This window comes from Micropterus salmoides, unplaced genomic scaffold, assembly GCF_014851395.1.
Source record: "Micropterus salmoides isolate LMB-PRFRI ecotype aquatic unplaced genomic scaffold, ASM1485139v1 Ms_hic_scaffold_19, whole genome shotgun sequence".
Lineage (NCBI taxonomy): Eukaryota > Metazoa > Chordata > Actinopteri > Centrarchiformes > Centrarchidae > Micropterus > Micropterus salmoides.
The window spans coordinates 21,399,447-21,423,275 of NW_024041039.1; the positions used below are offsets into that span (position 1 = coordinate 21,399,447).

At 44.6% G+C, this 23,829-nt stretch overlaps 1 protein-coding gene across 1 annotated transcript in view; it reads right to left on the reverse strand.

The window, feature by feature from the left end:
• Positions 1 to 17,120, reverse strand: part of LOC119910359 (AT-rich interactive domain-containing protein 1B-like) — a 173,011-nt gene extending 155,891 nt beyond the window's left edge. Inside the window, 1 exon segment of the mRNA XM_038728934.1 lies at positions 15,885 to 17,120. Coding sequence (XP_038584862.1) covers positions 15,885 to 17,120 — 1,236 coding nt within the window.
• Between the last annotated feature and the right edge of the window lie 6,709 nt (positions 17,121 to 23,829).

Genomic DNA, 23,829 nt, shown 5'->3' on the forward strand with positions numbered 1-23,829 from the left:
ACAGAGTTTTTTCATGTGCTGAGCATGTGTATTTAAATCATCTGAGACACTTTGCTACAAATCAGCAGTGTTTCCCCTTGAAAAAGTTTCTCACTGGGTAGAAAATCCATTGAAAAGCCTCTAGGTAAGACCATGTGGCGGTACAACTATTGCTTTGAAACCGATGCAAATTAAATGCTTTCAGGAAATAGTGAAGGCACCCCTTCCAGCACTGCTTGCCTATTTTCATAGAATCTGTTACTGATGTGGAGAAGCGAGAGCCTTGCTACATTCCCAACCCTTTCTTGTCTCTCAGTGCTGTGTGCTTCCTGCCTGCCATGACCCTGGGACAGCGGGGAAAAAACCCCATTTCATCTAAGGGCCGTGGTGGAACGAGAGGAATGTGCTCTTCTCTAACTTCCCCAGCCCACAGAACCCCACGGAGAGATGCTGTTGCACAACCAAATGAAAGAGAAAAAGAAGGGGGCAGGAGAAAGGAAAATAACAATAACTCCATCTGCCCCAAAGAGAGAGAACAGGCTATTTGAGTAAATATGCTGCTCTTTTACTTCTGACATCTCCCAGAGCCCAGCCGAAATACTGGTATTAAATATGCAAGCTAGATTCCCCGCTTATTCAAGGAACTCATCACCTTTGCTAATGGAATGGTATTGGAGAGGAACTGCATTTCTACAGCTTGGATAATTATGAACGAGGTCCCATATCGCCAAGTGTGTTTATGAATTAGCAATGGTTATTCATGATATTGTGCTCAGAGTAGGGTGAAAATACGTAAGTGAATACTAAGCGAGCAGACCAACAGAAATGAAGCTAAAGGGTCCTGAGGGGGCTTTCTCTGCCATCCATTAGTCTTCCCTGTAAGGCAAAGCTTAACGAGCTCCTCAGGCTGGTAGGCTGGCCATTGAAGGAAAATTATGAATGCGAAAGCTCCATTTAAAGCAACACCCCCCTCCCCATTTATTGAGCTTATTACCTCTTTGATTTTGTTTGGAGCTCCAGAAACAATAAAAAAATTAATAAATAGTAACGATACTGTATTTATAATAAGCAAGTTGTCAAACTAGGTCACACCCGTGGTGCAGTTAAAGAGGCTCCCCACTAAAAACGAGGATTTACATTCAGGCTGTTTGTTTTGGAGCACTGCCCAGTCCTCCAGGGTGGAACCATCCATATTTCTCGTGCGGGTGATCCATCACTTAAAAACAAAAACACAAACAACAAACAGATATCATGACCTTCCTTCCTCAGGCGGAAATTAGATTCATTAAAAGTCACCTGGAACAATTTGAACCAAATTGATTTCATTATTGGACTCCGCACGACACACAAGGCCCCCACGACTGATAGCTCAGCGGGAAATTTATAAAGTTAATTAGAAAAAAAATTGATTTTCATATAATTTTACCCCTCCGCTTACTTTATGTCACTTTACTGTCGGAAAGTGATACGGAGAGGGGCTTGTTGACGCGGGGCTGTGGCAGTGTTCAGTGTGCATGGGAACACAGCAGGTTAGAGGCTTGAACATTGTAAGTGGAGTCAGAAAATGTATTCCAGCTTTCAGTGGTAATAGAACAGTGTGTGTGTTTGTGTGTGTGGCTGTAACAGATGTTAAGGTACGCACCAATATCTTTTAACCTCTTCACCTCTTACATGCATACACTCCAAATGCAAACACACACTCCACCACCACCCCACCTTGTTTTTCCCCACACTTCAATATAATAGCAGCAGCAGCAGACGTGGCCTTAATTTTCTCCTGTAATGAATATGAGCCTCCACTCTTGCACCCCGCTGTGAAGGCCTACCCAGAAATGGGCTCCTCGACCTGGGTTATGGGCCCTGGAAATTGGCTTCCATCCCCCCACAACCCCTCCGGGTCACCCTCTGGGAGGCCCCAGGCTCTGTGAGCTTGGCCCAGGCCCCCCATCTCCAGGGCCCTGACTGGGAATCAATCACTGAAGATGGCTGGGAACATGAGGTGGGGGAGCTGGGTCGATCAATGAGAGGCTCCAGGCCTGTGGGAGCCCTGATGCATATCCTGACTGTACATACACACCTCTGACTCACACTAACTCCACCATTCACTCCCATTATTGCTAAACCCTGGGGCAGCTATGTTTATGGTGGACGGGCTGTGCCAGACCATATGAATAGCATATGACTGAGAAAATGTAGATATTTGCAATTAAAGAGTCTTAACTAGATTTGGACATGCACATCATGTTGAAAATGACTTTACATCTCCTGTTCAGTATCCAACCCTTTTTAATTCTTCTTTTAATTTTCATCTTTGAGTTTTCATTACCCTCGTGAGTTTTCACTATATGAGAAAAGAAAATGAAACATTAGCTAAATCTCCCTGTTATTAAATTCAGCATTTAGTAACAGTGCAAACACATGCTGCATCTAAATCAGAGCAAGCCAATCTATGGCCAGGATGAGCACCCTGATCATGAGTTGTTTTACACACCGAACCTTGACCAGGTTTTCATTAAAGGCCAGACATATTAAAGGGATGCACATATTTCCCAGGAGAGGCAACAGATCCTTTGGCTGCAACACAAAGATTCTGTGAAACAAGGCGCATTTATTGTATGTATTCACCCACATGGCAATGTTGACTTGAACTGGTGTATATTTATTACTTTACACACTACGAGTGCACGCAAAAATGATTTTGAAAACAATATGTTTGTGGATATGAATGTGTGGATGTATGGATGTGCACACACCAACTATAAATGCACAGTATGTCTGTGAATGTCTGCCATTATCAGTGAAACACGTGTATAAGTATTTTGTGTGTGTGTGTGTGTTTGCGTGAGTGTGTGATAAGTGCGTACCATCTGTGTCCAGATGTTGCGTAGAGTGCAGGCTGCGCGGACAGCCAGACAGTTGGCAGGCCTTCTGACAGGCCTGTGCTCCTTATTGATAGAGGGATCACAGAGACAGAAGAGTCAGCCGTGCTCAGCTAGACCACAATATTGTCCTCTCTGCTGTTATTCATCCCAGTCAGCCAGGAGAAAATGGGATGCTCCGAGCCAAGTTTATAGCTGTCAGATCTGGGCCAAATAGGAGTTGAACAGGTTTCAAACATTTGGAAAACAGCATGAGGAACGTTTGATTTGTCATACAGATGCAGCCAGACTCTTGTGCCAGAGCTGAAGAATTTCATTGTATTTCAATTTGGACAAGCATTTTAATACAGATGACAATAAAGCTGAACCTGGAGTGCACAGCCTGGTGCACTGGGGTGAACGGTGGCAAGGGCCAACATGTTGGCGAAGTGGTTAGACTGGTTCTTGTGGAGGTGAGATTGGGGCACGGTGCGGCATAACAAAAAATCCTTCAGCTATTTGGCTGACTGCAACTCCTGTCTACACTTAATCGAGTAATCTCAAATTAAATCGCATAGATATCTGAAGACATTATCATATGAATATACTGTAAAATGAAGCAAACATTCGCCTACAAACTAATTTTGATGTACAACATAACTATGACATTAAGAGCTTATATACCTTAAAGTAAAGGCCTAAACTATCCTGCACATAACTGCAGATTCTCTACTTTTTAGCTTTTACAAAAAGGCATCTGTTGACTGCTTCGTTCCATTATTGCCTTGTGGAACTATCTCCCTGACCCTGCACCCTGTGCCATCTTTCTTCCCTGGCTCCTGCCAGAGTTATGGAGCAAGGCCGACGTTTATGGAGGGCAGACCCTTTTCCCCGAGCTTTGATCCAGAAAGTTCTATAGCCTATAGTTTTGTCTGGGGTCATCCAGGAGGAGCCACGTGGGCAGCAGGGTGTGTAAGTGAAAGCATATTGAGCTGTTTATTTTAAGCAGAGCCTCGGTGTGGAGGCCAGTACAAACGGGCCTTGGAGGATTTGAGGGTTATGAGGTGCATGTTGAGTGTGTGTCCGCGAAGGCTGTGCTCTACCTACTTGTGCGGGTGTGGGAAAAGGGAGAAGATGCACAGCACTGATCAATGAGAAGAAACAAATCACACAAAAATTAAAACAAGCGGCAGAAAATGGTGAGGCCAACCAAAAATTTCATCAGGCAATATCACGGCTCTCATATCTGTCATCTCTCTTTCATCAAAACCCTCCATCCCTTATACAAATTATTCATGCCAGCAGCTAAATGTATTCATACCATTCTGTTTACTTTATTACTCCACTTTTATTCTGCTCTTTTCCCCACATTTGTTTACAAGAATAAAAGCCTACTCTGACAGAATTATCCCTCTGCACAACAAAAATAAATCACAGCGCTTGCACACACATCATTCACATTCAAAGAGCACAGCTAAATTATAGATGGCCCCTTTCTCCCCAAATATGCATTTCATTAGCATTTTCTTCGCCTGTTGTCTTTTTTTTCCCTTCTGCCCGCCTGCGCGCACGACCCACTGATGTGTGTGTGTGTGTGTGTGTGTGTGTGGGTGTGTGTGTATGACTGGAGAATGGGAACAGACTTGCAGCAAAGCAGGACGCGTCCCCTTTCCCAAGCCTAATTTAAGATTCAATTACAATACTCTTTAAAAAGCGTCGACTTCGCAATTAATTATTTTAAGATTAGCCTGACAGTAATGGGCCTCCCACTGATGCCAGCCAGTGCAAGACTGGCCGCCTGCACCCCATGACAACTGTGTCTCACTACACAAAAAATACCCATACCCATATATATATATATATATATATATAATATGTGTGTGTGTGTGTGTGTGTGTGTGTATCTGTATATATGTGTGTGTATATATATATATATATATACACACAACCATACACCTTACTCCCCTTCATTCTCTACCTCTCCCCTTCACACTCTTTGCTCTACCCTCATCTCCATCTTCCTCTCCTGAGGAAAATAAAAAGAGATAAATCTTCCTCCTCCTCACCTTCATTCCCTCCCTCTGTCCATTTTTTTCTACCTCCTCATATTGCTGCGTTACCCTTTGTTTCTTTTCTTGTTGTTGTTGTTTTTTTCTTCCCTTTGTTACTTTGCGCCGTGCTCTGATCTCCTTGCCGGTTGCAGTGCAATTGATATTGCTTCAGTACGGCGGGCTGCTTTTTACGAGCCACAAGGGCCTTCTCCCACATCCTCCCGCGTCCCCGGGAAATGCTGACGGATGAGCCCCGCGACAATGTGCACACGCACATAAACACTCGCACCCGTACACACACGTGCGCATACACAGCCGTCTGTCACCGCTGCTGCCAGGCGTAAGCGAAAAAACACGCCGTCCTCCTCCGCCCGCTTTGATTGGAGCCAAGCGAAGCATTTTTTTCTCCCCCTTCCTCTCCGCCGCTGCTGCTTTTCTTCCCACCCTTCACCACTACCACCCCTCCACCCAACCCTGTTTTTTTTTTCCTTTCCTCATTTCGGAAATGAATGTCATCATCTATCGCCTTGCTCCCTCCGCCGCAACTCCCCCTTGTCACCCCCAGGCAAACCTCAGCCGAAGCCCCCGATTCTGTTTATTTAAATATTTGATATGTAAGCAGTCATAAAATAAATGTCAGAAGAGGGAAAGGGAATGGATATGTGGGGTGTGGGGAAAGGGGCCATTATGGGTAATGGTTTCTGATGTATGTTGCGGCCCCCACAGTGTAACCACCCCCCTCAACTGCACCATACAGACAAACCTGCACACGATGGAGCTGAGAGACGCTGAAGCAACAGGGGGATAGATGGAGCGGGGGCATGTACAGTCTGAATGTGTGTGTAGCTGTTGCATCTCTGCCTCTGTGGCACGCACACACATACACACACACTTGTTCGACTAGCGATATGGAAAATAGGCCCTCCCATGCACAATTGACTTCTAATACATTGTATACTCTTCAAACCATCCATTTACCAGGCATTGCAATTTCAGGGGCCCTGAAAGAAGCACTTTGCCAGCACTTTACAAAATACCTTAAAAATCTCCAGCCTCTGCGAATGCTCTATCTCACTAACTGCCAATTCTAACATGTCTGCTAAAGCGACAACGCAGCCTTGTTCCTTCCCTGGTATATTGAACAGCGGTTTATTGACTTGCTATTTCCATGTTGGACACAAGACACGTGCAACCAACCATTTAGACACTCCACCGCCAAATACCATTACAAACACACACCCATCTCTCCGGGCACATGCTCACGTGTGTCTCCCAGCAAGTGGCACCCTAAGGATTACATGGCTGTGACAATTTCACCCAAGAACTGATAAAGCTGGAGGTTGGCGGAGTGAATAAATCAAGTGCAGCCGCTGAGAAAGAGAAAGAGAGACAGAGGGAGAATAAGAGAGTCTCTCGTTGAACAACCTTGAATTTCTCCTTGATGCTGAGGTGCTAAAATACTGTTAATCAGCAAATATCCCCAATTAAGAACAAAAATCATCACAAAATGTTCATTAGCGCTGATGGTATATTGGTTTGGCATTTGAGGGCCTTTTATTCTCAGACCTTTGCCTAACGAGCTCCCTGGCCACACCAAAGGCACGGGAGGGGGAGTGACATCACACCAGGGGTCAAAAGTCAAAGAGAGGTGTTGACCTCTGTCACCTCTAAATGCTCAAACGTGCTGAATTCCCCTGTGACTGTCCCATCTGTCAGCGTGCAGCAATGTCTGCAAGGACACATGCCTACAGCTTTGCCTTATAATGTAGCCTTCATGCAACACCCGCACACACACGCACGCACGCACACACACACACACACACACACACACACACCTTAAACATCCCATAAACACCCACAAACCCAACTTGTAACCTTTATACTCATATTCACATATGCATAGGGTCTTTCCCATGACAGTGTTTAGACATATACACACCTTTAAACATTAAAACATCCCTTATTGATATACTACACATTCCTGTTATCTTGATGACATCTATAGTCAATACCCCCGGAGACATTCGCACATACATTGATCGCACAATTATAACTGCTTCCCACCCACACACAAAAATACACATCCTTCCGTTACATCAATATACACACCTACTGTATAATCACCTCCCCTAACTCACACATATGTTCATGCACAAATACATACCTTCCCTGCACATATATACCTAAATCTCCTCCACACACACGCCCACTGCTCCCCTCTGCCCCCTCCAGACTCTGGGTCAGGGTGCCCTCCAGAGCGACTCGCCCTCACCACTGTTAATTACCACTAATTGGCCCGCTCGTTTATCCCCCCACCCCCACCCCCGCTATAATGGAACCATTCATCTTTACTACTTAATGAGTAGGCACTGTAGTCACCAGCCAAGGTCACCGACAACTAGCATCCAAAAGACAGAAAGACAGAGACTTGGAAACAACTTGGGGGGGAAAAGAGCAGAGAGAGAGAGAGAGAATAGTGGAGAGAGATGGAGGGTTGTTTATGCTTACAGAGAAAATCTGAATTTGCAGAAGTTTCCACACATGACTCTGTTTTTTGGAATGAGGCCAATGTGTGAAAAAAGTTGAGAAATGTCTGGGAACTATGGCAGTCTGCAATGTCCAACGCAAACCACAACACACACAGGGAATTTCCAAAGACAGACTAATTAAAATGCCCGTTATGCGAGTGAAAACAATGGTTCCCTCAGAACAACACTGAAAGCGCGGACTCGCACAGTCAGACCAAGCTGTAAATGTAATGCATTTTTCAAAATGCAGCAAGAGCCTCTTCTCCGGCTTATGCACACATAATTATCAAAACAATCACTCCGACAGTCAGCAGACTCCAGCCCCAGCGGGTGAGAGGGCAACATGTTAGCCGCCTCAACTACCATAAAACATCTAATTAACACTGAATGCTTTAAATATTAGTCCAGTGGTTGCTTTCTATTTCCATTGCATTGTATTGCCATCTCGGTGGTGGGTCCCAAAAGAAGATATGTTACTTCTGAAAAAATTGGCCTCATTGCTTGGGAAAATAACAAATACAACTACAGTTCCTGCTAAAATATGGACTTTTTGATCACAAAAGGCCCAGGAAATCTATTCTCAAATTCCCTTACTAACTCTGAGGTGAGTCTGGAAAAAATTTAACCCACACCTCTCATCAGAAAACATAAAACTCCACAGGAGGCTCTTTATTAGTCTGACTCCAATAAATTGTTGTCATATCAAGTCTCTACCCACTGAATTATTAGAAGTTTTCACAGTATACAACAAACTGTTGACACATTCACCCAGGGGCCAGCAGGTCAGACAAAACAACAATATCTTCACATTTTGTGTGTGAGCAATGTAAGCTGTCAGTCTTTGCCTAAGGTAGAGCAGAGGAATGTTTCAGGTTCAAGCATCATAATTTGCCCCGGAAAGTCATGCCAAAATCTGACAACCAGCCATTTTCCTTGGAAACAGCTTTCCTTCATCTAAGTGTTGTAGTGCAGTTCAGTCCCATGAAGTGTAGTGGAAGCGAGCAGTCATGTGCTCCTGCAGCGTTGTGGCGTTCGGCCCGGCACGAATGGAACAGTCGTCTATGGATTATGTTAATGTGGTATTCCACACTCCCCTCTGCCATGTGTCTGACATTACAGTAACCTTTGCATGTTTAGCCAACAGTAACTATGGATGTTCATTGAGTAGGGAGACGCACACGTTTGCATGCACTTTGGAAACACACACAGGCACAGTTGCACAGGGAGATTAACTGTGCACAGCAAACATCTGCTCTTGCGAACCATATTGATATCCTTTGGAGGAATTAACATCTTAAAGAAATAAGACGTTTAAACTTCAAAATAAAGTTCACTTATGTTGTCGATATCTAATCCAGTTTATCCGGTTTGTGTCAAAGGAGTGGCTGGAATGTGGAACACATGTCTGGCCACATCAGAGAGGTGGGTAATGCAAGAAAAAGAGAGAAATATAGAGACAAAATATCTGTACTCATTGCAACACATCTCCAATCTCCTCCCACATATACCATCTCCAGTAAGCAATGTCAAATATGTGTGTGTGTGTGTGTGCGTGTGTGTATGTATGTGTGTCTACTGTGCATGTCTTTGGAAGAGGATGTGGTGTGAAGTTGCTTCCTAAACCACTAAGATAAAATTGATCTAAATTAGGTAGCGTTCAGCCAGGAGTGACCACAAGTGTCCTGTTGTGACCGGTGTCTATAAATCACCAATATATCCACACACCAGCTGTGTTCACACACACAAACACACACACACACAAACGCAGTAATCTGCTATGGTCTTAGGTTTGGTAGTAAAAAAAAAAGATGAAAGGAACATGTTGTGGCTGGGAAAATACAGGGTCATGTGTGTGTTACTGAGAAAGACAAAAAAAGGACCTGAAGAAAAAGACAAAACTCATCAACAGAAACTCTGAATCGACCGTGTCCCATCGTTTTTCTATTTTTGTCTCTGTGCTTCACAAACGACAGACAGCGCCTTGCTGGTGCTGTTTGGTTGTATTTTTTATTTTTTTTAGCTTAGCAAATGGTCCCACCGTGCCAGCACTGATTAGGATCAACTCCAACCAAACAGCAAGACGTGTGACTAGAGTGCACAGTCTACAGTCTGGAAACAGAGAGGAGTGCAGGGGCTTTGATGCGTGAAGTGATGGATGATGGTGATGATGTTGACGTTGATGATGATGCTTATCTCACAGGCTGGTAAGAGGAGGAGAGGACGGCGGCGTGTGGAAGTTCATACGAGATGGAGTCGCATACACTATACGGATTACACATAGGCTTTTGTGTGATACATTTACATTTTTATGCATAAATATGCAGCAGGTTGGCTCACTTTTAAATGTTCTCTGGCAACATCATAGATTTAAGTCATCCCAAAGCGCTGTGTACTGGATTCTACAAAAAATATGCAGCACCTATCCCTTTCCATTTTTGAACAAACATTTTCTGAGCAGAACATGAAAAGACATGAGGCTGTCTTTACAAAAAATTTGTGCTTGTTATCGGCTCTTAAAAATGGTTTCACCTCTACCTCGTCACAAAGTTTTATTTCAAATGTGCTCATTTTGTTATAAGCTGATTATTTGGTGAGTAAGACTTAACCAAAAGTTCAAGGTAAAAGAAATTCTTCAGGGTTTGGTTGGATCTTAAAAATGTCACACTGCTCGAATTTTCTTTAATTGCTGTAATCACAAAATTGCTAATTTCTAGAGGGACTGATCCGTGTTTCTGATTTCCTCTTGGGAGAGAAGGGAAGTGGAGGCAGCAGTTAAGCAGGACAGTGTTTCAATAGTGGCCCACACATCTGCTCAGAATAATGTATAAATATTCGATAGGATATGCTGGCTGTCTAAATACCTCTGAACTGACTGTTGGTCCCATGGGAGATCTAGCTAGCTACTGAGAGCCAGGGACATGAGGCAGATAAAAGAGGAGACCGTATTTAGAGAGAAAAGACAAAAAGAGATGGCTGCAAAAGTGAAAGGAAAGGTGTAATATAGAGGACCATCTGTTTACTAAGTATATAGTTACCTTAGCAAATTCAAAAAGAAAGAAAGAAAGAAAGATCACCCCTCTTCTGGGACAGAGGGGGAAGAGGAAGGTCCTTCCATTGAGCAGCTCCACGTGGCTAATTAGCATATGTGAAGGTCAGGGTGGTGGTGGGGTGGGGGCCTGTGGTGCCACCACAGCAACCACTGCCATGAAACCTGGCACCCTGCCAGCCACACACACACACTCACTACTGCAGGGAGGAAACCCAATATATTTACTTGTGAGGCCAAACAACTCGTAAATACTTCTTTTTCCTTGCATCGTTCACAAGGCCTAATCGGGGTGAGATCCAGAGGGAGAGGATTTTAACTGTGCTGACATTTTGCCAGAGTTCAGACACTGATTCTCTCTCTCTCTTTCTCTGTCTCTGTGAACTCGGCCAGGCCCATTCCTCAGAAGCCAGCAGCCCTCCATGTGACTCACTTCAAACATCACCTACATTTCTACATCTCCGGCCTTCCTTTACTCTCTCTGTCTCTGTTTACACAGAGAAGACAGCAGCTGAGCCTCAATGCAGGTAGGTTTATGCAAATCATGACCTACTGAAATAGGAGAGACAAATTAAAATTGAGGAAGAAGCTGATGAAGTAACACTTGCTTGTGGTCAATTTTTTTTGGAGAGATAAAATACATGCTGTGATAAATATCAATTGGAATCAACTGGTTGGATAAATGATGATGAAAGCTACATTTGTACTGCCAGAACTCACAGAAATGTCATATTTGTGCCCATAAAGAAGTTGTGATTACATGACCATTATAATACAGACAAGATCTTTTCTTTGTTTCAGTGTTCAGGCTGCATAGCTTTTGCTGGTGCTTGTAACTGTGAACAAAATGAAACAAGTCTGTTTATTACCTTTAACTCTGCTGAAAGTAAACATTAATTTGAAACTTGCTGTGATCTTTCCTAAGTTTTCTGTGCTTTTGATGGGATCCTCGCTATGAGGTCCATTAGGTTATTCAAGATGCAGATAAGAGACAGCAGTGGTGATATGTGCTATGCGCTGTGTCTATAGCCCATCTATAGCTGTATCTAACCCCATACCAGACCTGTGATAAATACTACAAATCCCAGAATGCCAGAGGGTGGCATCATGAGTAGAAGCCTCCCCTGCTGACACAGACTAAAAATAAGGTTGGGAAATGAAATTTAAATGACTATCAAATCAAATCCAAAAAGCCTTGAACTACTTCTTCCACACGGAAAGTCAAATTCTCCCATATGCACAATTAGCTTTCTTCCCCAAAATTGCTTTCGTTTGGTTTATTCTGCTCCCTCCGGACACCGGCAGTTCGGATAAGACAGAGCTGAGAAACAGCTGACACCAAATCAACACCCGCTCGCAGCAATTAAATCCTTTCTTCAGGGCATTTACACATCAATCTTTCACTCTAGGGGAGGTTGTGAGTGCATATTGGAGCCAGACAAAAAAAAAAACTATTACAATTATTTTATTAGTTAGCTAATATTACATGAGCTTACATCCAGTGATGCAACTGGACAGTTGTGTTTTTAATTCACATTATTTAAAAAAAATATGAATTAATTGGCGTTTTGTGGAAACTGCATGCAGACCAGGGATAACCCCAACCTGCCAATTACCTAAGCAGGCTCTGTGTTTCATCCAAAGAAGATGAAAAACGCTGCGCGGGGCCCTTATCGGACGCAACAGAGCAAATTAAAATTTCACTCTAGTGTTGCTAATCAGCATCGCGCTGGCTGGCCAAGACAGAGATGTAAACAAAACAACATAAGCAACTGATGGAGTGGGGAGGGAGAGAGAGAGAGACACTGTGAGAGGGGAGGGGTTGAGGTTGGACTGCTTAGTGCTGACGAAGGGGCTTTAGCCTTCTCCTGCCTGTACACACACACAGACACACAGACAGAGAGAAGAGACACACACTCAAGGACACACACGCAAACAGAAAATCTAAACACACACCCCAGAATAAAAAGAAGCACCCAAATACACACACACACACACACACACCTGCATGCCCATTTCCTGACCAGACCCCATGGGCTGTCCGTCCGATGCAGAACATGTACCATAAATTAAATTCCAGCAGCCACAGTCAGGCCCATCACTATGCACAAGGCTCCCTGAGATAGCCGCATAATACAATGTGACATTGATGCATTGCTCCTATTATAAAGTCTTTGTTCGTATCACACTAATAATTCATAAGAGAGAAATGTAAACAGTATGCACTGGGGAGCACTGCGAGCAGGAATCATTTCAAGGTAAGCACATTACCAAGGATGGGACTGGGTCTGGTCTTTGATATTTAGAACTACTGCTTTGATTTCAATTCTAAAAAAAACAGAGGCAAAACACTGAGCATAATAGTGATAAATTCGTGGAAACTGTAAATATCCTTTCGTTTTTGTTTTATTAGGTCAGATTTTAAATGAGGTGCTGCTGTAATTATCGAAACAACAACGCTATTTTCAACTTGCTAGGCTCTCATTATTATCTACTAATTACTTTTATTGTTCTCTGTGTGTGTTGTGTGTGTTCTGATTAGTGGATAACAGACAGATCCTTGTTACACATATAAATTGAGACAGAAACTGCTGTTTCAGTTCTGAGGTAAACCTAAATAAGTCATTAGGATTAGCGCATCTGCTGTAGGTACACACGGCACATGAGCAAGGAAAGACACGCACTGAGCAGAAACGGCCTGGATTTCAAGCAGCTGACGTGCAGACAAACATGCAGACACACATTCAGGAGGAAAGCTGAACACTGAATATTGTTCTGTTTTTCCTCAATCAAATAGGCCACAATAATTTGAAAAACTAGGACGATGTCATTGTGATGAGAGAGCAGGTTCAAAACACACACCTCTAAATAATACGCATCTCTGCACAACACTGGGGCTGTGTCTTTATTTTGGTGAGTGGCCAGAGTGTGTGTGTGTGTGTATGTGTGTGTGTGTGTGGGGGGGGGTGTAAATGAGGTGCACTCGTTTCGCTCACAGCTTGCTCCTGAAGAGAGGCAGCGTGGAGGGAAATTGAATTTGAAAGAGGGGAAACTGTGCCAACAGGTGACAGAGGCGTGCTCCGACCAAACGCACTCTGAAGTGAAGCGCAGTCATATCACGGGGCCAATTTGGAGGCAGTATTATGCACTACACCGCTCGCCTTTCTCACACAGCCTGTCAGCGCACAGGAGAGCAGTGCTGCTGCTCCAAATATGAATTAAACATAGGGCTTTTGTAGCGTGAATATACTGCTGCTGAAATGTTGATAGAGTCAAGAAAAAACACAGTAGCGCATGCACTTACTCCGAAAGTGTAAAACTGGGGGGGTGGGAGGGGGTAACACATTTGCAGTTTAATGTTTAATGTTGTTTAGGAGGCTGGCGTGTTGGAATTTAAAAACTTAGTTTGAATAATATAAAATATGGCTCAAATGACTGCATGCTGTGACTGATATGCTATCTGACTTTCATGTCTTTGATATATATTCTTAATATCCACTCCTTAATCAGTAACAATCACTGTAGTAAAGACTGAGATTACTGTAGTTTCTAGTGACCATCTTATCAGTGCATAATTTGAAACAATCAATACCACAGCAAACCCTCCCACGCTAAAACATTCACTTAATTTCCCCAGCATCCAATGCAAATTGCCTTTGATTGAAACAATGTAGGCTAATGAACTGCTTTTGTTTTGTGAGAGGCAGACAGTATAAGCTATGCTCAACCACCTTGCCCTCCAGTTGTCCAGATGTGCCATCCAGCAGTGCAAATAATTTACCGCATCAGAATAATGGCTCTTCCGGAGGGAAAGACTGTGTTGTTTTGGGGCAGAGTTCTGAACTGGAAGCTACTTCATCCCCTGGCTGTTAAGGCTGCACCCTGTTGACGCATCAGTATTTCAGCACAGGGTCAGGGATCCTTGAGTGCAGTCCCCCAATAACATAAGTGGGGAATACTTGAACAATTAGTAAGACTTTCTTCCCTTCCTCAACTATTGCTACTGAAGTAGCCCTCGAGCAAGGCATTAAACCCTGCAGCTGCAGCAGTGGCCAACACTAGTCTGCTTGCCTGGGGTTGTAAGACTGTTACACACACACAAAAAAAGAGTTTTATCCTTATATTTCAAAATGGTAATCTACAAACAGTTTTATAATGCATTTACATAACAGGTATAAGATAAATGTGTGGGGCAATTTCTCCTGAATTATGTGGAAAATTATACATTTATATCAAACAGAACAAACAAAACTGGACAATCCTCAACATATAATAGGATTATAGCTCACTGTACTTTCTTTTAGTCATTTTGGGCTGACATTGCAGCATTTTTGTATGTCTGTTCAGTGTGGAAAAATTATGTGAATATTTATCGGGAGCAGCCTAAACCTTCATAAAACTTCAATTATCTTGTTGGACGGCCTCCAAGTCTGGAGTATTCCCATAAGACGTAAATGCAGCATCACTACAGCGCCATGGCGAAGGAAGCCTGCAAGAATCCTTTTTTTTTTTTTTCTTTTTTTGAGCGCAGTCTGCCCAGCGGGGCCACAGGGAGCCAATCAGATGGCAGACTGGGTGTCAACTGTGAGCCGGGAGTACGGAGAGCTTTCAGCCAGTTTTCCTCCACAATTCAAATTCTGAAAAGATCTGCATGGGAATAAAATGAGGCGCACAGACGCGCTCCGGCTCGACAGGGAGGGCACGGACAGGGACAGGTGGTTCATTGCTCGGCCGCGATGTCTGTTTGATGTTTCAAATAGTTAAACACTAAGAGGTGATAACTATTACAGAACGTCAGCGTTTATAATGATCATATAATTTCCTATAGGAATATTTTACTTTGTTCCACCAGCGCCTCGAACACAACATGTCCTCTAAACAGGGCGTTTCGCAACGTGTCTGACACCACGTCTGCAGAGAGGTGCATCTGCCCAGCATTAATGCTGCTTTTTAATCTAAAAATGACATAATACGGACAGTGCGCAACTGGAACATGGAACTATTGAAATATGAGGACAGAAACACAGCCTCCGGTTTACCCTATTAGGCTAATTAATGTGTATGATCATTAAAATAGCCTAATAAACGAAGCAGATTTTTCAAAATAAATGTGGGGTTTCTTCCCTTTTCTGTCATGTCAAAGCTCAGGCAAGTCTAATATCTAACACGTTAACACAAGTCCGAATGATGCACATGTAATGGCCTTTATTTTGCAGAAAATCTGCCTAATAAAAATATTAACCCATGTAACTTTAGCTTACAAACATTCTCGTCCACACATAATGGTCCTTGTCGCACAGTAGGCTATTTGGGGTCAACATACACACACACACACACACAGCCCTCCACCACCAATTATGAGTGACACACCGGCGTTCAGATGCACAGTGGAGTGACTGGCTGAGAAGTTTCCAAAACTTACCTGCGTCCTGCCGAGGCCTTGCCCTCCGTTGCCTGGACTCAGTGAATGAGGGTGGTTTCTCTGCTGCCCTCCCCAGCCGTGGGCAGAGGTGGCTCCATACTGGGGCCCCACGTCCTTCCCTAGGCCCATGCCGGCTTGCTGCTGCGCTGTGGGGCCGCTGTAGTCTTGATATGCACCGCCATAACCCCGCATCATGGGGCTGGGGGATGTCAGCAGTTGGTTGAGGGTCGGGGTGGCTCCTGAGGGATGCTGCTGTTGAGTTTGTCCTGGGAACCTCTGAAAGCCACCTGAAGCAGCTCCCAGGGGAGACTTGCTGTGGCTTGCTGAGGAGTTGCTGCCCATCATCATGTTCCCAGATTGCCGGCAACCAGAGGGCCCCATCATTCCGTAGGCCCCGCCGCTGTATCCCGCCCGGTACGCCGGGTACTGATTGTACTGGCTGTTGTGGTACCCTGCTTCGTGGGAGTTCTCAATGCTGTTATGTGCCGAGGAATGCGTTATCCCCATCCCGGTGCTTTGTTGCTGCTGTCCGCCATGTTGCTCATAACAGGGCCTTGGAGTGTAATAGTTGTTATTAAACTCAGAGTTGTTACCAGTTGGCCCCAAGTTAGAGTGTTCATACCTGGTACCCATCATCCTCTCCGCGGGTTTACAGGTGAGGTCCCCATCACCTTTTCCTGGCATGTGCTGCTGCTGTGGCTCCCCCTGGCCCCCCAACAGGTTCTCTTTGCCCCCGTGGTGTTGGTGATCCATACCTCTGTCCCCACGGGGTCCCTGGCCGTTGTTGTTACTTTGGATCTGTCGCTGCTGATGTGGCGTAAATTGGCCGAATTGCGGCGGCGGCTGCTGCTGCTGCGGCTGAGGCTGAGGGGGATCTCCGCTCCCCACACATTTCAGCTTGTGGTTCGCGATCAAACCCGTTTCCATCGAGGAAGTGGTTGAATTAGTCGAGGCCGGGGCGGACGTGAGGTTATTCCCATCCTTGTCGGGGCCGTCCGGAGCGTTGTGAGTCGTGGAAGTTGAATGAACCATGTTGAGCTCGTTTCGGCGGTGATGGTCTACATTATTCAGAGTCCCATCTCCGGCACCCAGCATCGGTCCAGTCCGCTGTATGGTCCCTCCTCCTCCTCCTCCTCCTCCGGATTTCCCCGAAATGAGCTCCGGACCCAGACCACTGGATAATTTCTTATTTTTGCTATTAGTTCTGGTCGGAGCCGATGCAACTTGCGCAGCCATGGTCACTCCAACATCTCAGCGCGCAGTGACAGCAAGCCCCGACCAGCCTTGCGCACAGAAAATAATACAAGAGAGGAAGAAGAAGCTGGGAGCTGAAAAATATATTCAGTGGAAAAGCAAGCTATGTTCTAGCGCTGGTGTTGCTGTGTTGGTGGTGAAACGGTGCGTCAGTGAGGCTTCATGTTGAAAGTTTCTCTGCCAGGTTAAAACGAAACTTTTTTTTCTTCCCCCCTCCGCCTCTCCTCCATCCCGGTTCTCGATAATATGTAGCAGCGTCTCCCGGAGCCCTTGTGGCCCAGCATGGCATGAGAGAGAGCGGGCTCTACCAGCTTATCCACCTCCAGGGCTCCGGCGCGCCTCACATGGAAAATCCGGACTGGAGTAGCAAGCCATTACGCACGCTGCATATGGATGATTCTGTGTTTTACGATGCTTTGCAGGCTGATTTTACAATTTAAAAAACGATACACTGATATGGCAGTATTTTGATATGACATACATATCCTTATTGTCGTTATAATATCAAGATTTCTTTTAATAACTGCACCTCAGACCGTCAAGGGATCACCCCCTCCGTTGAGTTTAAAGTGCGTATTATTGTCAAACAAACAACAGCCGTGACAGATCGGGCATTTCCAAATTATGCACGGACACTGCTCCTCCACTCCGCGCGGATCCTTCAAATAAACACACTAGCAGATGTTAAGTTTACCCGAGCGAGTTTCGACGCAATTATCCAGATCTGATTTTCCTTCCTCCCACCCTCTCTGTCCCTCGGCTCAAGCCAGTTCTCTGCAGCTCTGACAGGAGTCGGACACGAAACCACAAGCTGTGCGCAATAATGTTGCCATCGGAATAAGAATGTAATCACACTTTATAGCAGCTATAATGTAGTAATATCTGTACCACAGGGTTCATCCCCTACAAGGCCCAATCAATTCTTTCACCCTGAACTGAAATTATTATCCCCTTTAACAAAGAACCATATACTGTACTAATAGGGAAATATCACAAACTATAAACTATATAATATTCTACAGAGTTATTCGTTGTGAAAACAGATATACATTGCCTTTCAGCACGATTAGGTAACAGGTATAAACTCACTTTAAGTCTCCATAGGAATGTAATATGAATAGTATGAATATTAAACCCATTCTTCATTAGGGTCTTATTTGAATAAAAGGCCACATTCTTTAATTTCCTTGTCAGTAATGATAATGAAATAAAAAAAAGAGGGGGGGGGGGGCAGTTCCATGCTGCAGTGTAGGACCACACAAAACCAAAGTCTACAAGATATGCTATCCCATCAGTGGTATTCAAATATTCAAACATGAATGTAAAATAGTGCTTAGTAAAGAAGCTGGGGTGTCTGTTGGGACTTGAATGAGCAGAGGGCCCGCTTTGATGAGATCAGATGCATTTGATCAACAGAGGGAGCTGCTGGATGAAAGTGGGGTGGAGGGGAGGGAATGGTGGTGGTGGTGGTGGGGGTGAAAGATTTGGGGATGAGAGTTGTGCTGAGAATGGCCATGATAATGATGATGGCTGGTGGTGGTGGGAATAAATGTGATGATGCTGATGATGATGATTATCACAACGAAGGTGCCAGTGGTGGAGGTAATGATGACTAAAATAATGAACACTGTATGGGTAATGATCCTATTTTTTCGACACCTAATTGTTGCTTTAGGTCACATATTTGTGAAACAAGGAGGCACAATTCACTCTGCCTTTTACTCTGTGCATAGTGTAAGACAATTCACCATGAAGCCATGTCAGTGACAATGGGAAGACCCCTGCTGGAGATACAGTGTTAGTACAAGTAAGAGTTTTTTTTTTTTTTAAAGTATAAAAATACAAAAAGGACACCTTGTGTTTGAGAGGGAAAAAACTGAGTGAGAGGGTAGGACTACCTTATGCCAAAATATGTATAAATTGTGCACTTTGTGAAACTACTTGTGTAACATGCAAAAGAAAATCACACATTCATATTATCACATGACAACAAAAGGCTTAATCCCACTTTTCCAAATGAAAGCTCGCTCATTGGAGACAAATAAAAGCGAGTGACATCCCTAGAAACCTTTCCCAGCCGTTTGCCTTTATGAGCCCATATGGCAGAGAATAAAAGCTATAATGTTGTTACGGTCCAACTACAAAGTCTCCATGGTGTTCACCATTCAGTGTACTCGGGCCCAGCCTATAGCAGCAACAGGACCAGATGGCTATTTATCTACAGGACACCCTGAGAAGACATCACATTTACATCCTCTGTGTATATGAGTGTGAAAGAGCAGAAAATGTGTAGGTGACAGAAAGTGCCTGCTGTTGGTGTGTATGACAAAACTACAACTCCTTAAATGATGAAGCATTCATTTCTGGTTATATGCACCTTTTCTGATTAGAAGAAGCCTCATCCGCACCCATCCTGCTCTCTGTACTTTTGTGCACATGACGATTCTGGCTCCCATCAGTGTCCCAGATCAAAGCCTCAGCTCTGATCTCATCTAGAGCAACACTAAGGCTGACAGTGAGGGGACCTGGAGCATTAGCATATTCTATGATGGCGCCCAGCTTTTCAAGCCGTTGCCTCGGCTGCAGCTCTGGGTGTGTGCACTGTGGCTTTGCAACTCTAATTTCTCTCTCTCGCTCATTAAAAAAAGCCCACTGTTCTCCTATTAATTCGCAGACACACTGATCTGTTTGAATGGCGAGGATGGGTGTGTGCGGGAGGAGGGAGGTGGAGGAGGGCAATGGCTCAGCGCATTTGCATTTATGTTTAATTTATAACCTTCAGGGGCCCCCTGATGCAGCAAGATTGAAACAATAACTCCAGACAAACACGGGGAAGAGAGGAGGAGGAGCTGGAGGAGGGTGGATGGAATTAAAAATATACAGATCTGGGATGGTATGTGCTTTGCATATGTGCGCGGCTGTGTGTGTGCGCGTTGGTAAGGATGCTGTTACTGCATGTGCATCCATGTGCATGCATTTTTGTGAGTATTTATTCGTGCATCTGCATCAAGGTGTATCTGAAACTCTCTCTCTTGCTCACACACATACATTGACAGAGGTCTCCAATCCGCGGGGGGATAACATGCCACGGTGAGTGTCTGTCAGAAGGAGAGCTGGAGTCTGTTCCGGGGGAGTCTGCAGGGATCTCCCCCTAGCAGCACAGCACAGCAGACAGCAGCAGCAGCAGCAGCAGCAGCAGCACAAGCCTGGCCAAGCACAGAAAGTGGGTCAGCCCAAAACACACACAAACACACACATGCACACGCAGATACACACACAGCTCAGACGGATGCAGCCCCAGTGTCACACTGTGGGTGTGTTTGAAAGAAAAAAAGAGCGAGAAAGAGCGTGCAGAGAGAGAATTCATAGATGATGGTCTGTGTACGTGAGAGGGAGCATGGTAGTATATTTTGCATTAGTGATGTTGAAGAGGGTGGGCGGGCTGGGGGGGCTCTTGTTAAAGATGAGGGGTGGATGGCTAAGGAGGAGGAGAAGGGGAGTATAGCTCAGACAAAAAGCAGCCAGCCATTGTGAGCACACCCTATGGAAGTGCATCAAATTGATCCATAGTCTTTTCATTTCAGGCTTGGGTAAATAACAGCATTTGCATTGATCAGTCTGCAAAACCGGGCAACGATGGGCTCAGGAGCGCACGGTATGTGCGTGCCTGGTTGTGTGTATGTGTGTTTGTGTGGCGGCTGACAAAACACATCTCTTATTCCTTTCTGCTCCTTGCGGAGTCGAGGGCCTCACCAGAGCCCTACAAACGGCTATGATGGATAAAATGTTTTCAACACTTGAGAAGAGTGGATGCTATTGTGTCCGCCTGTATACTGAAACACAGAATCACAGAATTCCCAGGACGCTGCACGCTCTATTTATGTGTTATGAAAAACATGACTCAAAAGAAAACGGAAAACAGCTATGCTCTACTTTTACTGTCAGCCATCATGTGAAGTGTGAAGAGGAGGAAGAGGATGAGAGCGAGATACAGACGGGGAGAGGAGAGTAGAGGAGGGTGATTTTCTTCATCCACAGATCCTATCTTGATGGTGACAGGGGACTGGGCTCTCAGAACACCCCCCCTACCCCCATACCTCCATCCCCCACCTCCCCCTCTGATGCCTGTCACTGCTCCTCTCCTTCCCTCCCTCCCTTCTCCTGACTGGAGGAGTGTGTGAAGTGTCCCCCGAGAGGCACAGACTCAAAGACGGTATTTACAAGATCCACACTGAGCCCACTTTTAACTGACTGTGAAGAACTTCTCTCGCCGCCTTTGATGTGCAAACCTAATGGGGAAGAGCTCGCCGGCAGTCATTGCATATGTTAGCAAGGCAACGTGAGCTATTCCGCTAGCATTGCAAGGTAGACTTCATGCTGCTTGTAGTAAGTGAACACTTCAAATGCTGTATAGCTTTGGTGCATTGCTGCCCTTGGAAAAGTCCCCATTGGCAAATAGACACTGATGCGATGCGTCAACTTCTACAACAAATTAGTGGCCCTAGCAGCAAAAGACGATCACTTTGCTCATTTCATGGTGGACTTATTAGCATATTTATGAGTTCATATAGAAGACTGTTGATGTGATCATCAAGTAACTCCATACAATGTGCAAAATTTAAAACCAATGACATGATTATTCATCAAGTTTAATAGTAAGTACATGAGCAGATCCTACACCCATTCTTTACTGGGATTTTTTTTTAAGTGGTGCAATAAATCAGAGAGTTTTTTGATTTTCCTGCCACTTGACATTTCTACCCAGATGGGATGACTAACATCAACAAAGGAGTCAGCAGAGTGAGCCCTCCCACATCCAAAAAACCTGCTACAGCCTGCAAGTCTGTTTAAAGCAGGTTGTCTTTGTTCTGCTTTCTAGCATAAGTGATCTTGAGGAAAGAGGACTGATGCATTGGAGCAACTGGTGCCCCCTGTCTGTCAATTGAAAGGTCAAAGTTCAGCCGACACATTTAGGGACTCATTTGCTTAGTTAAATCAAACACACACATACATAGTAAAAATACTGATGGCCGTCCAACTTGGTTTTATCTTAAACAATGGCACAGAGAAGGGAGGCTTTCAGAAAAAACAGAGGCATTTGGAACGATTTTGAATTAGGCTAATTAGGTTTGTGTTTTGTTTGTTGTTCAGGAGGCATGATCAAAGTGATATTTCACCAATTTGTGTCAGCTCCGGAGGAGAGGAGGAAGAGTTTGGAGAATACTGCCTATTAATCTCCTCAGGTTCAGCGTGCTGTGCGTTAGGGACGGCAATCAAAACAAGAAAATTATGAATAATGAAAAGTGTTGATCAGAAATGAAACAAAACAGTACATTTGTGCTTTATTAGTGGCTTATTAGTAACGGGATTGGACTCTGTGGTTTCTGCCTATTTCCCTGTTTTCCAGCTCTTTAAAAAGTACAATGTGTAATTCCTGGCCACATGCTTCAAACAAATATTAGGGAAAGCATTTCACCCCCACAATCATATCATTTATATTGTTTACAGTATCAGTGTGTTTTCTTGCCAGATTTGCTTGAAGTTGTGCCTCTGCCTGAACAGTCCAACTGTTTAACGGCTCCTGTGTGTCCCCGGACAATGATGATTTCACACCCAGTCTGCCCAGCCAGTGACAGGAAAGATCAAAATAGCGGTAGTGGAGGAATGAGAGGTTCAGGAGAGCAATGGAGAGCACCTCGTGCAGCAGCATTGATTGACAAGCCCCCAGGGCAGCTTTACTTCTTCGTCCTCTCATGTTGGACTGAGGGAAGACTGGACTCAATATCGTCTCTCGAGGCACAAGTAGTATTACAACACTGGACCAGCTGGGGCTAGCTGGTTAGCATGCTAACTTCAGGTATTGCTGCAACAGTACATAAGTGTATTTGACATGAAGTCAGAAGTGTTACTTCTACTGCACATTCTCTTGATCATTTTAGTTAATCTTTTCAATGTTTTAAACTAAAATTTTGGCCATATTTTACATATTGTTCCTTTAAACGGGGGGCATGCTCAATCCTTCCTGCTCAGCCTGAGAGGAAGAAAAAAAATCAAAGGGATGTGGATGGCTTGACCCAGGAGCTCAGAGTCTGAGAGCAACTGGCTGTTTTGATCTTATCTAATATTTATGAATAACTTCCTTGATATTTCCTTCGCTCTGTGAAGCCGTCCGCTTTTACAGTGTTACACAATGATGTCTTAGAGGGGCGATGACGGAGATCAAACAGGGCCTGGGCTCAGAATACAGAGCGCTCTCTCTCTCTCTCCGTAGCCTGGGAGGAAAGTCAGCAGCAAGCTATCTAACGCCGTGTGATTGAAATACAAGCTCCACTAGGCTGCAGCATGCAGTGTGATGATATTTGTATTTGTGTCTCTGTCAAAGGAGTATGGGCACAGGAAGGGAAAACACTGTCACTGTTTGAGCATAAAGACGCGTGTGTCTGCGTTTCTGCTTGTGACTGCACCCTATGCATCTTTGCCTGTGTATATGTGTGTGCTTTCTGCAATGGAGATGATTCCATAGTCTGCCTATCCACGGCTTTCACAGAGTCATCTGACACAGAACCATTCAATCAGTAATGGCCTCAGATGCTTTTCACTATCTCTTCACAAAAGTCAAGTGTTCTCAACATGTTATTTGCCCAAAGTGGCCTTGTTCCAAGGCTCTATTGTTAGCCTAATGGAGGCTAGA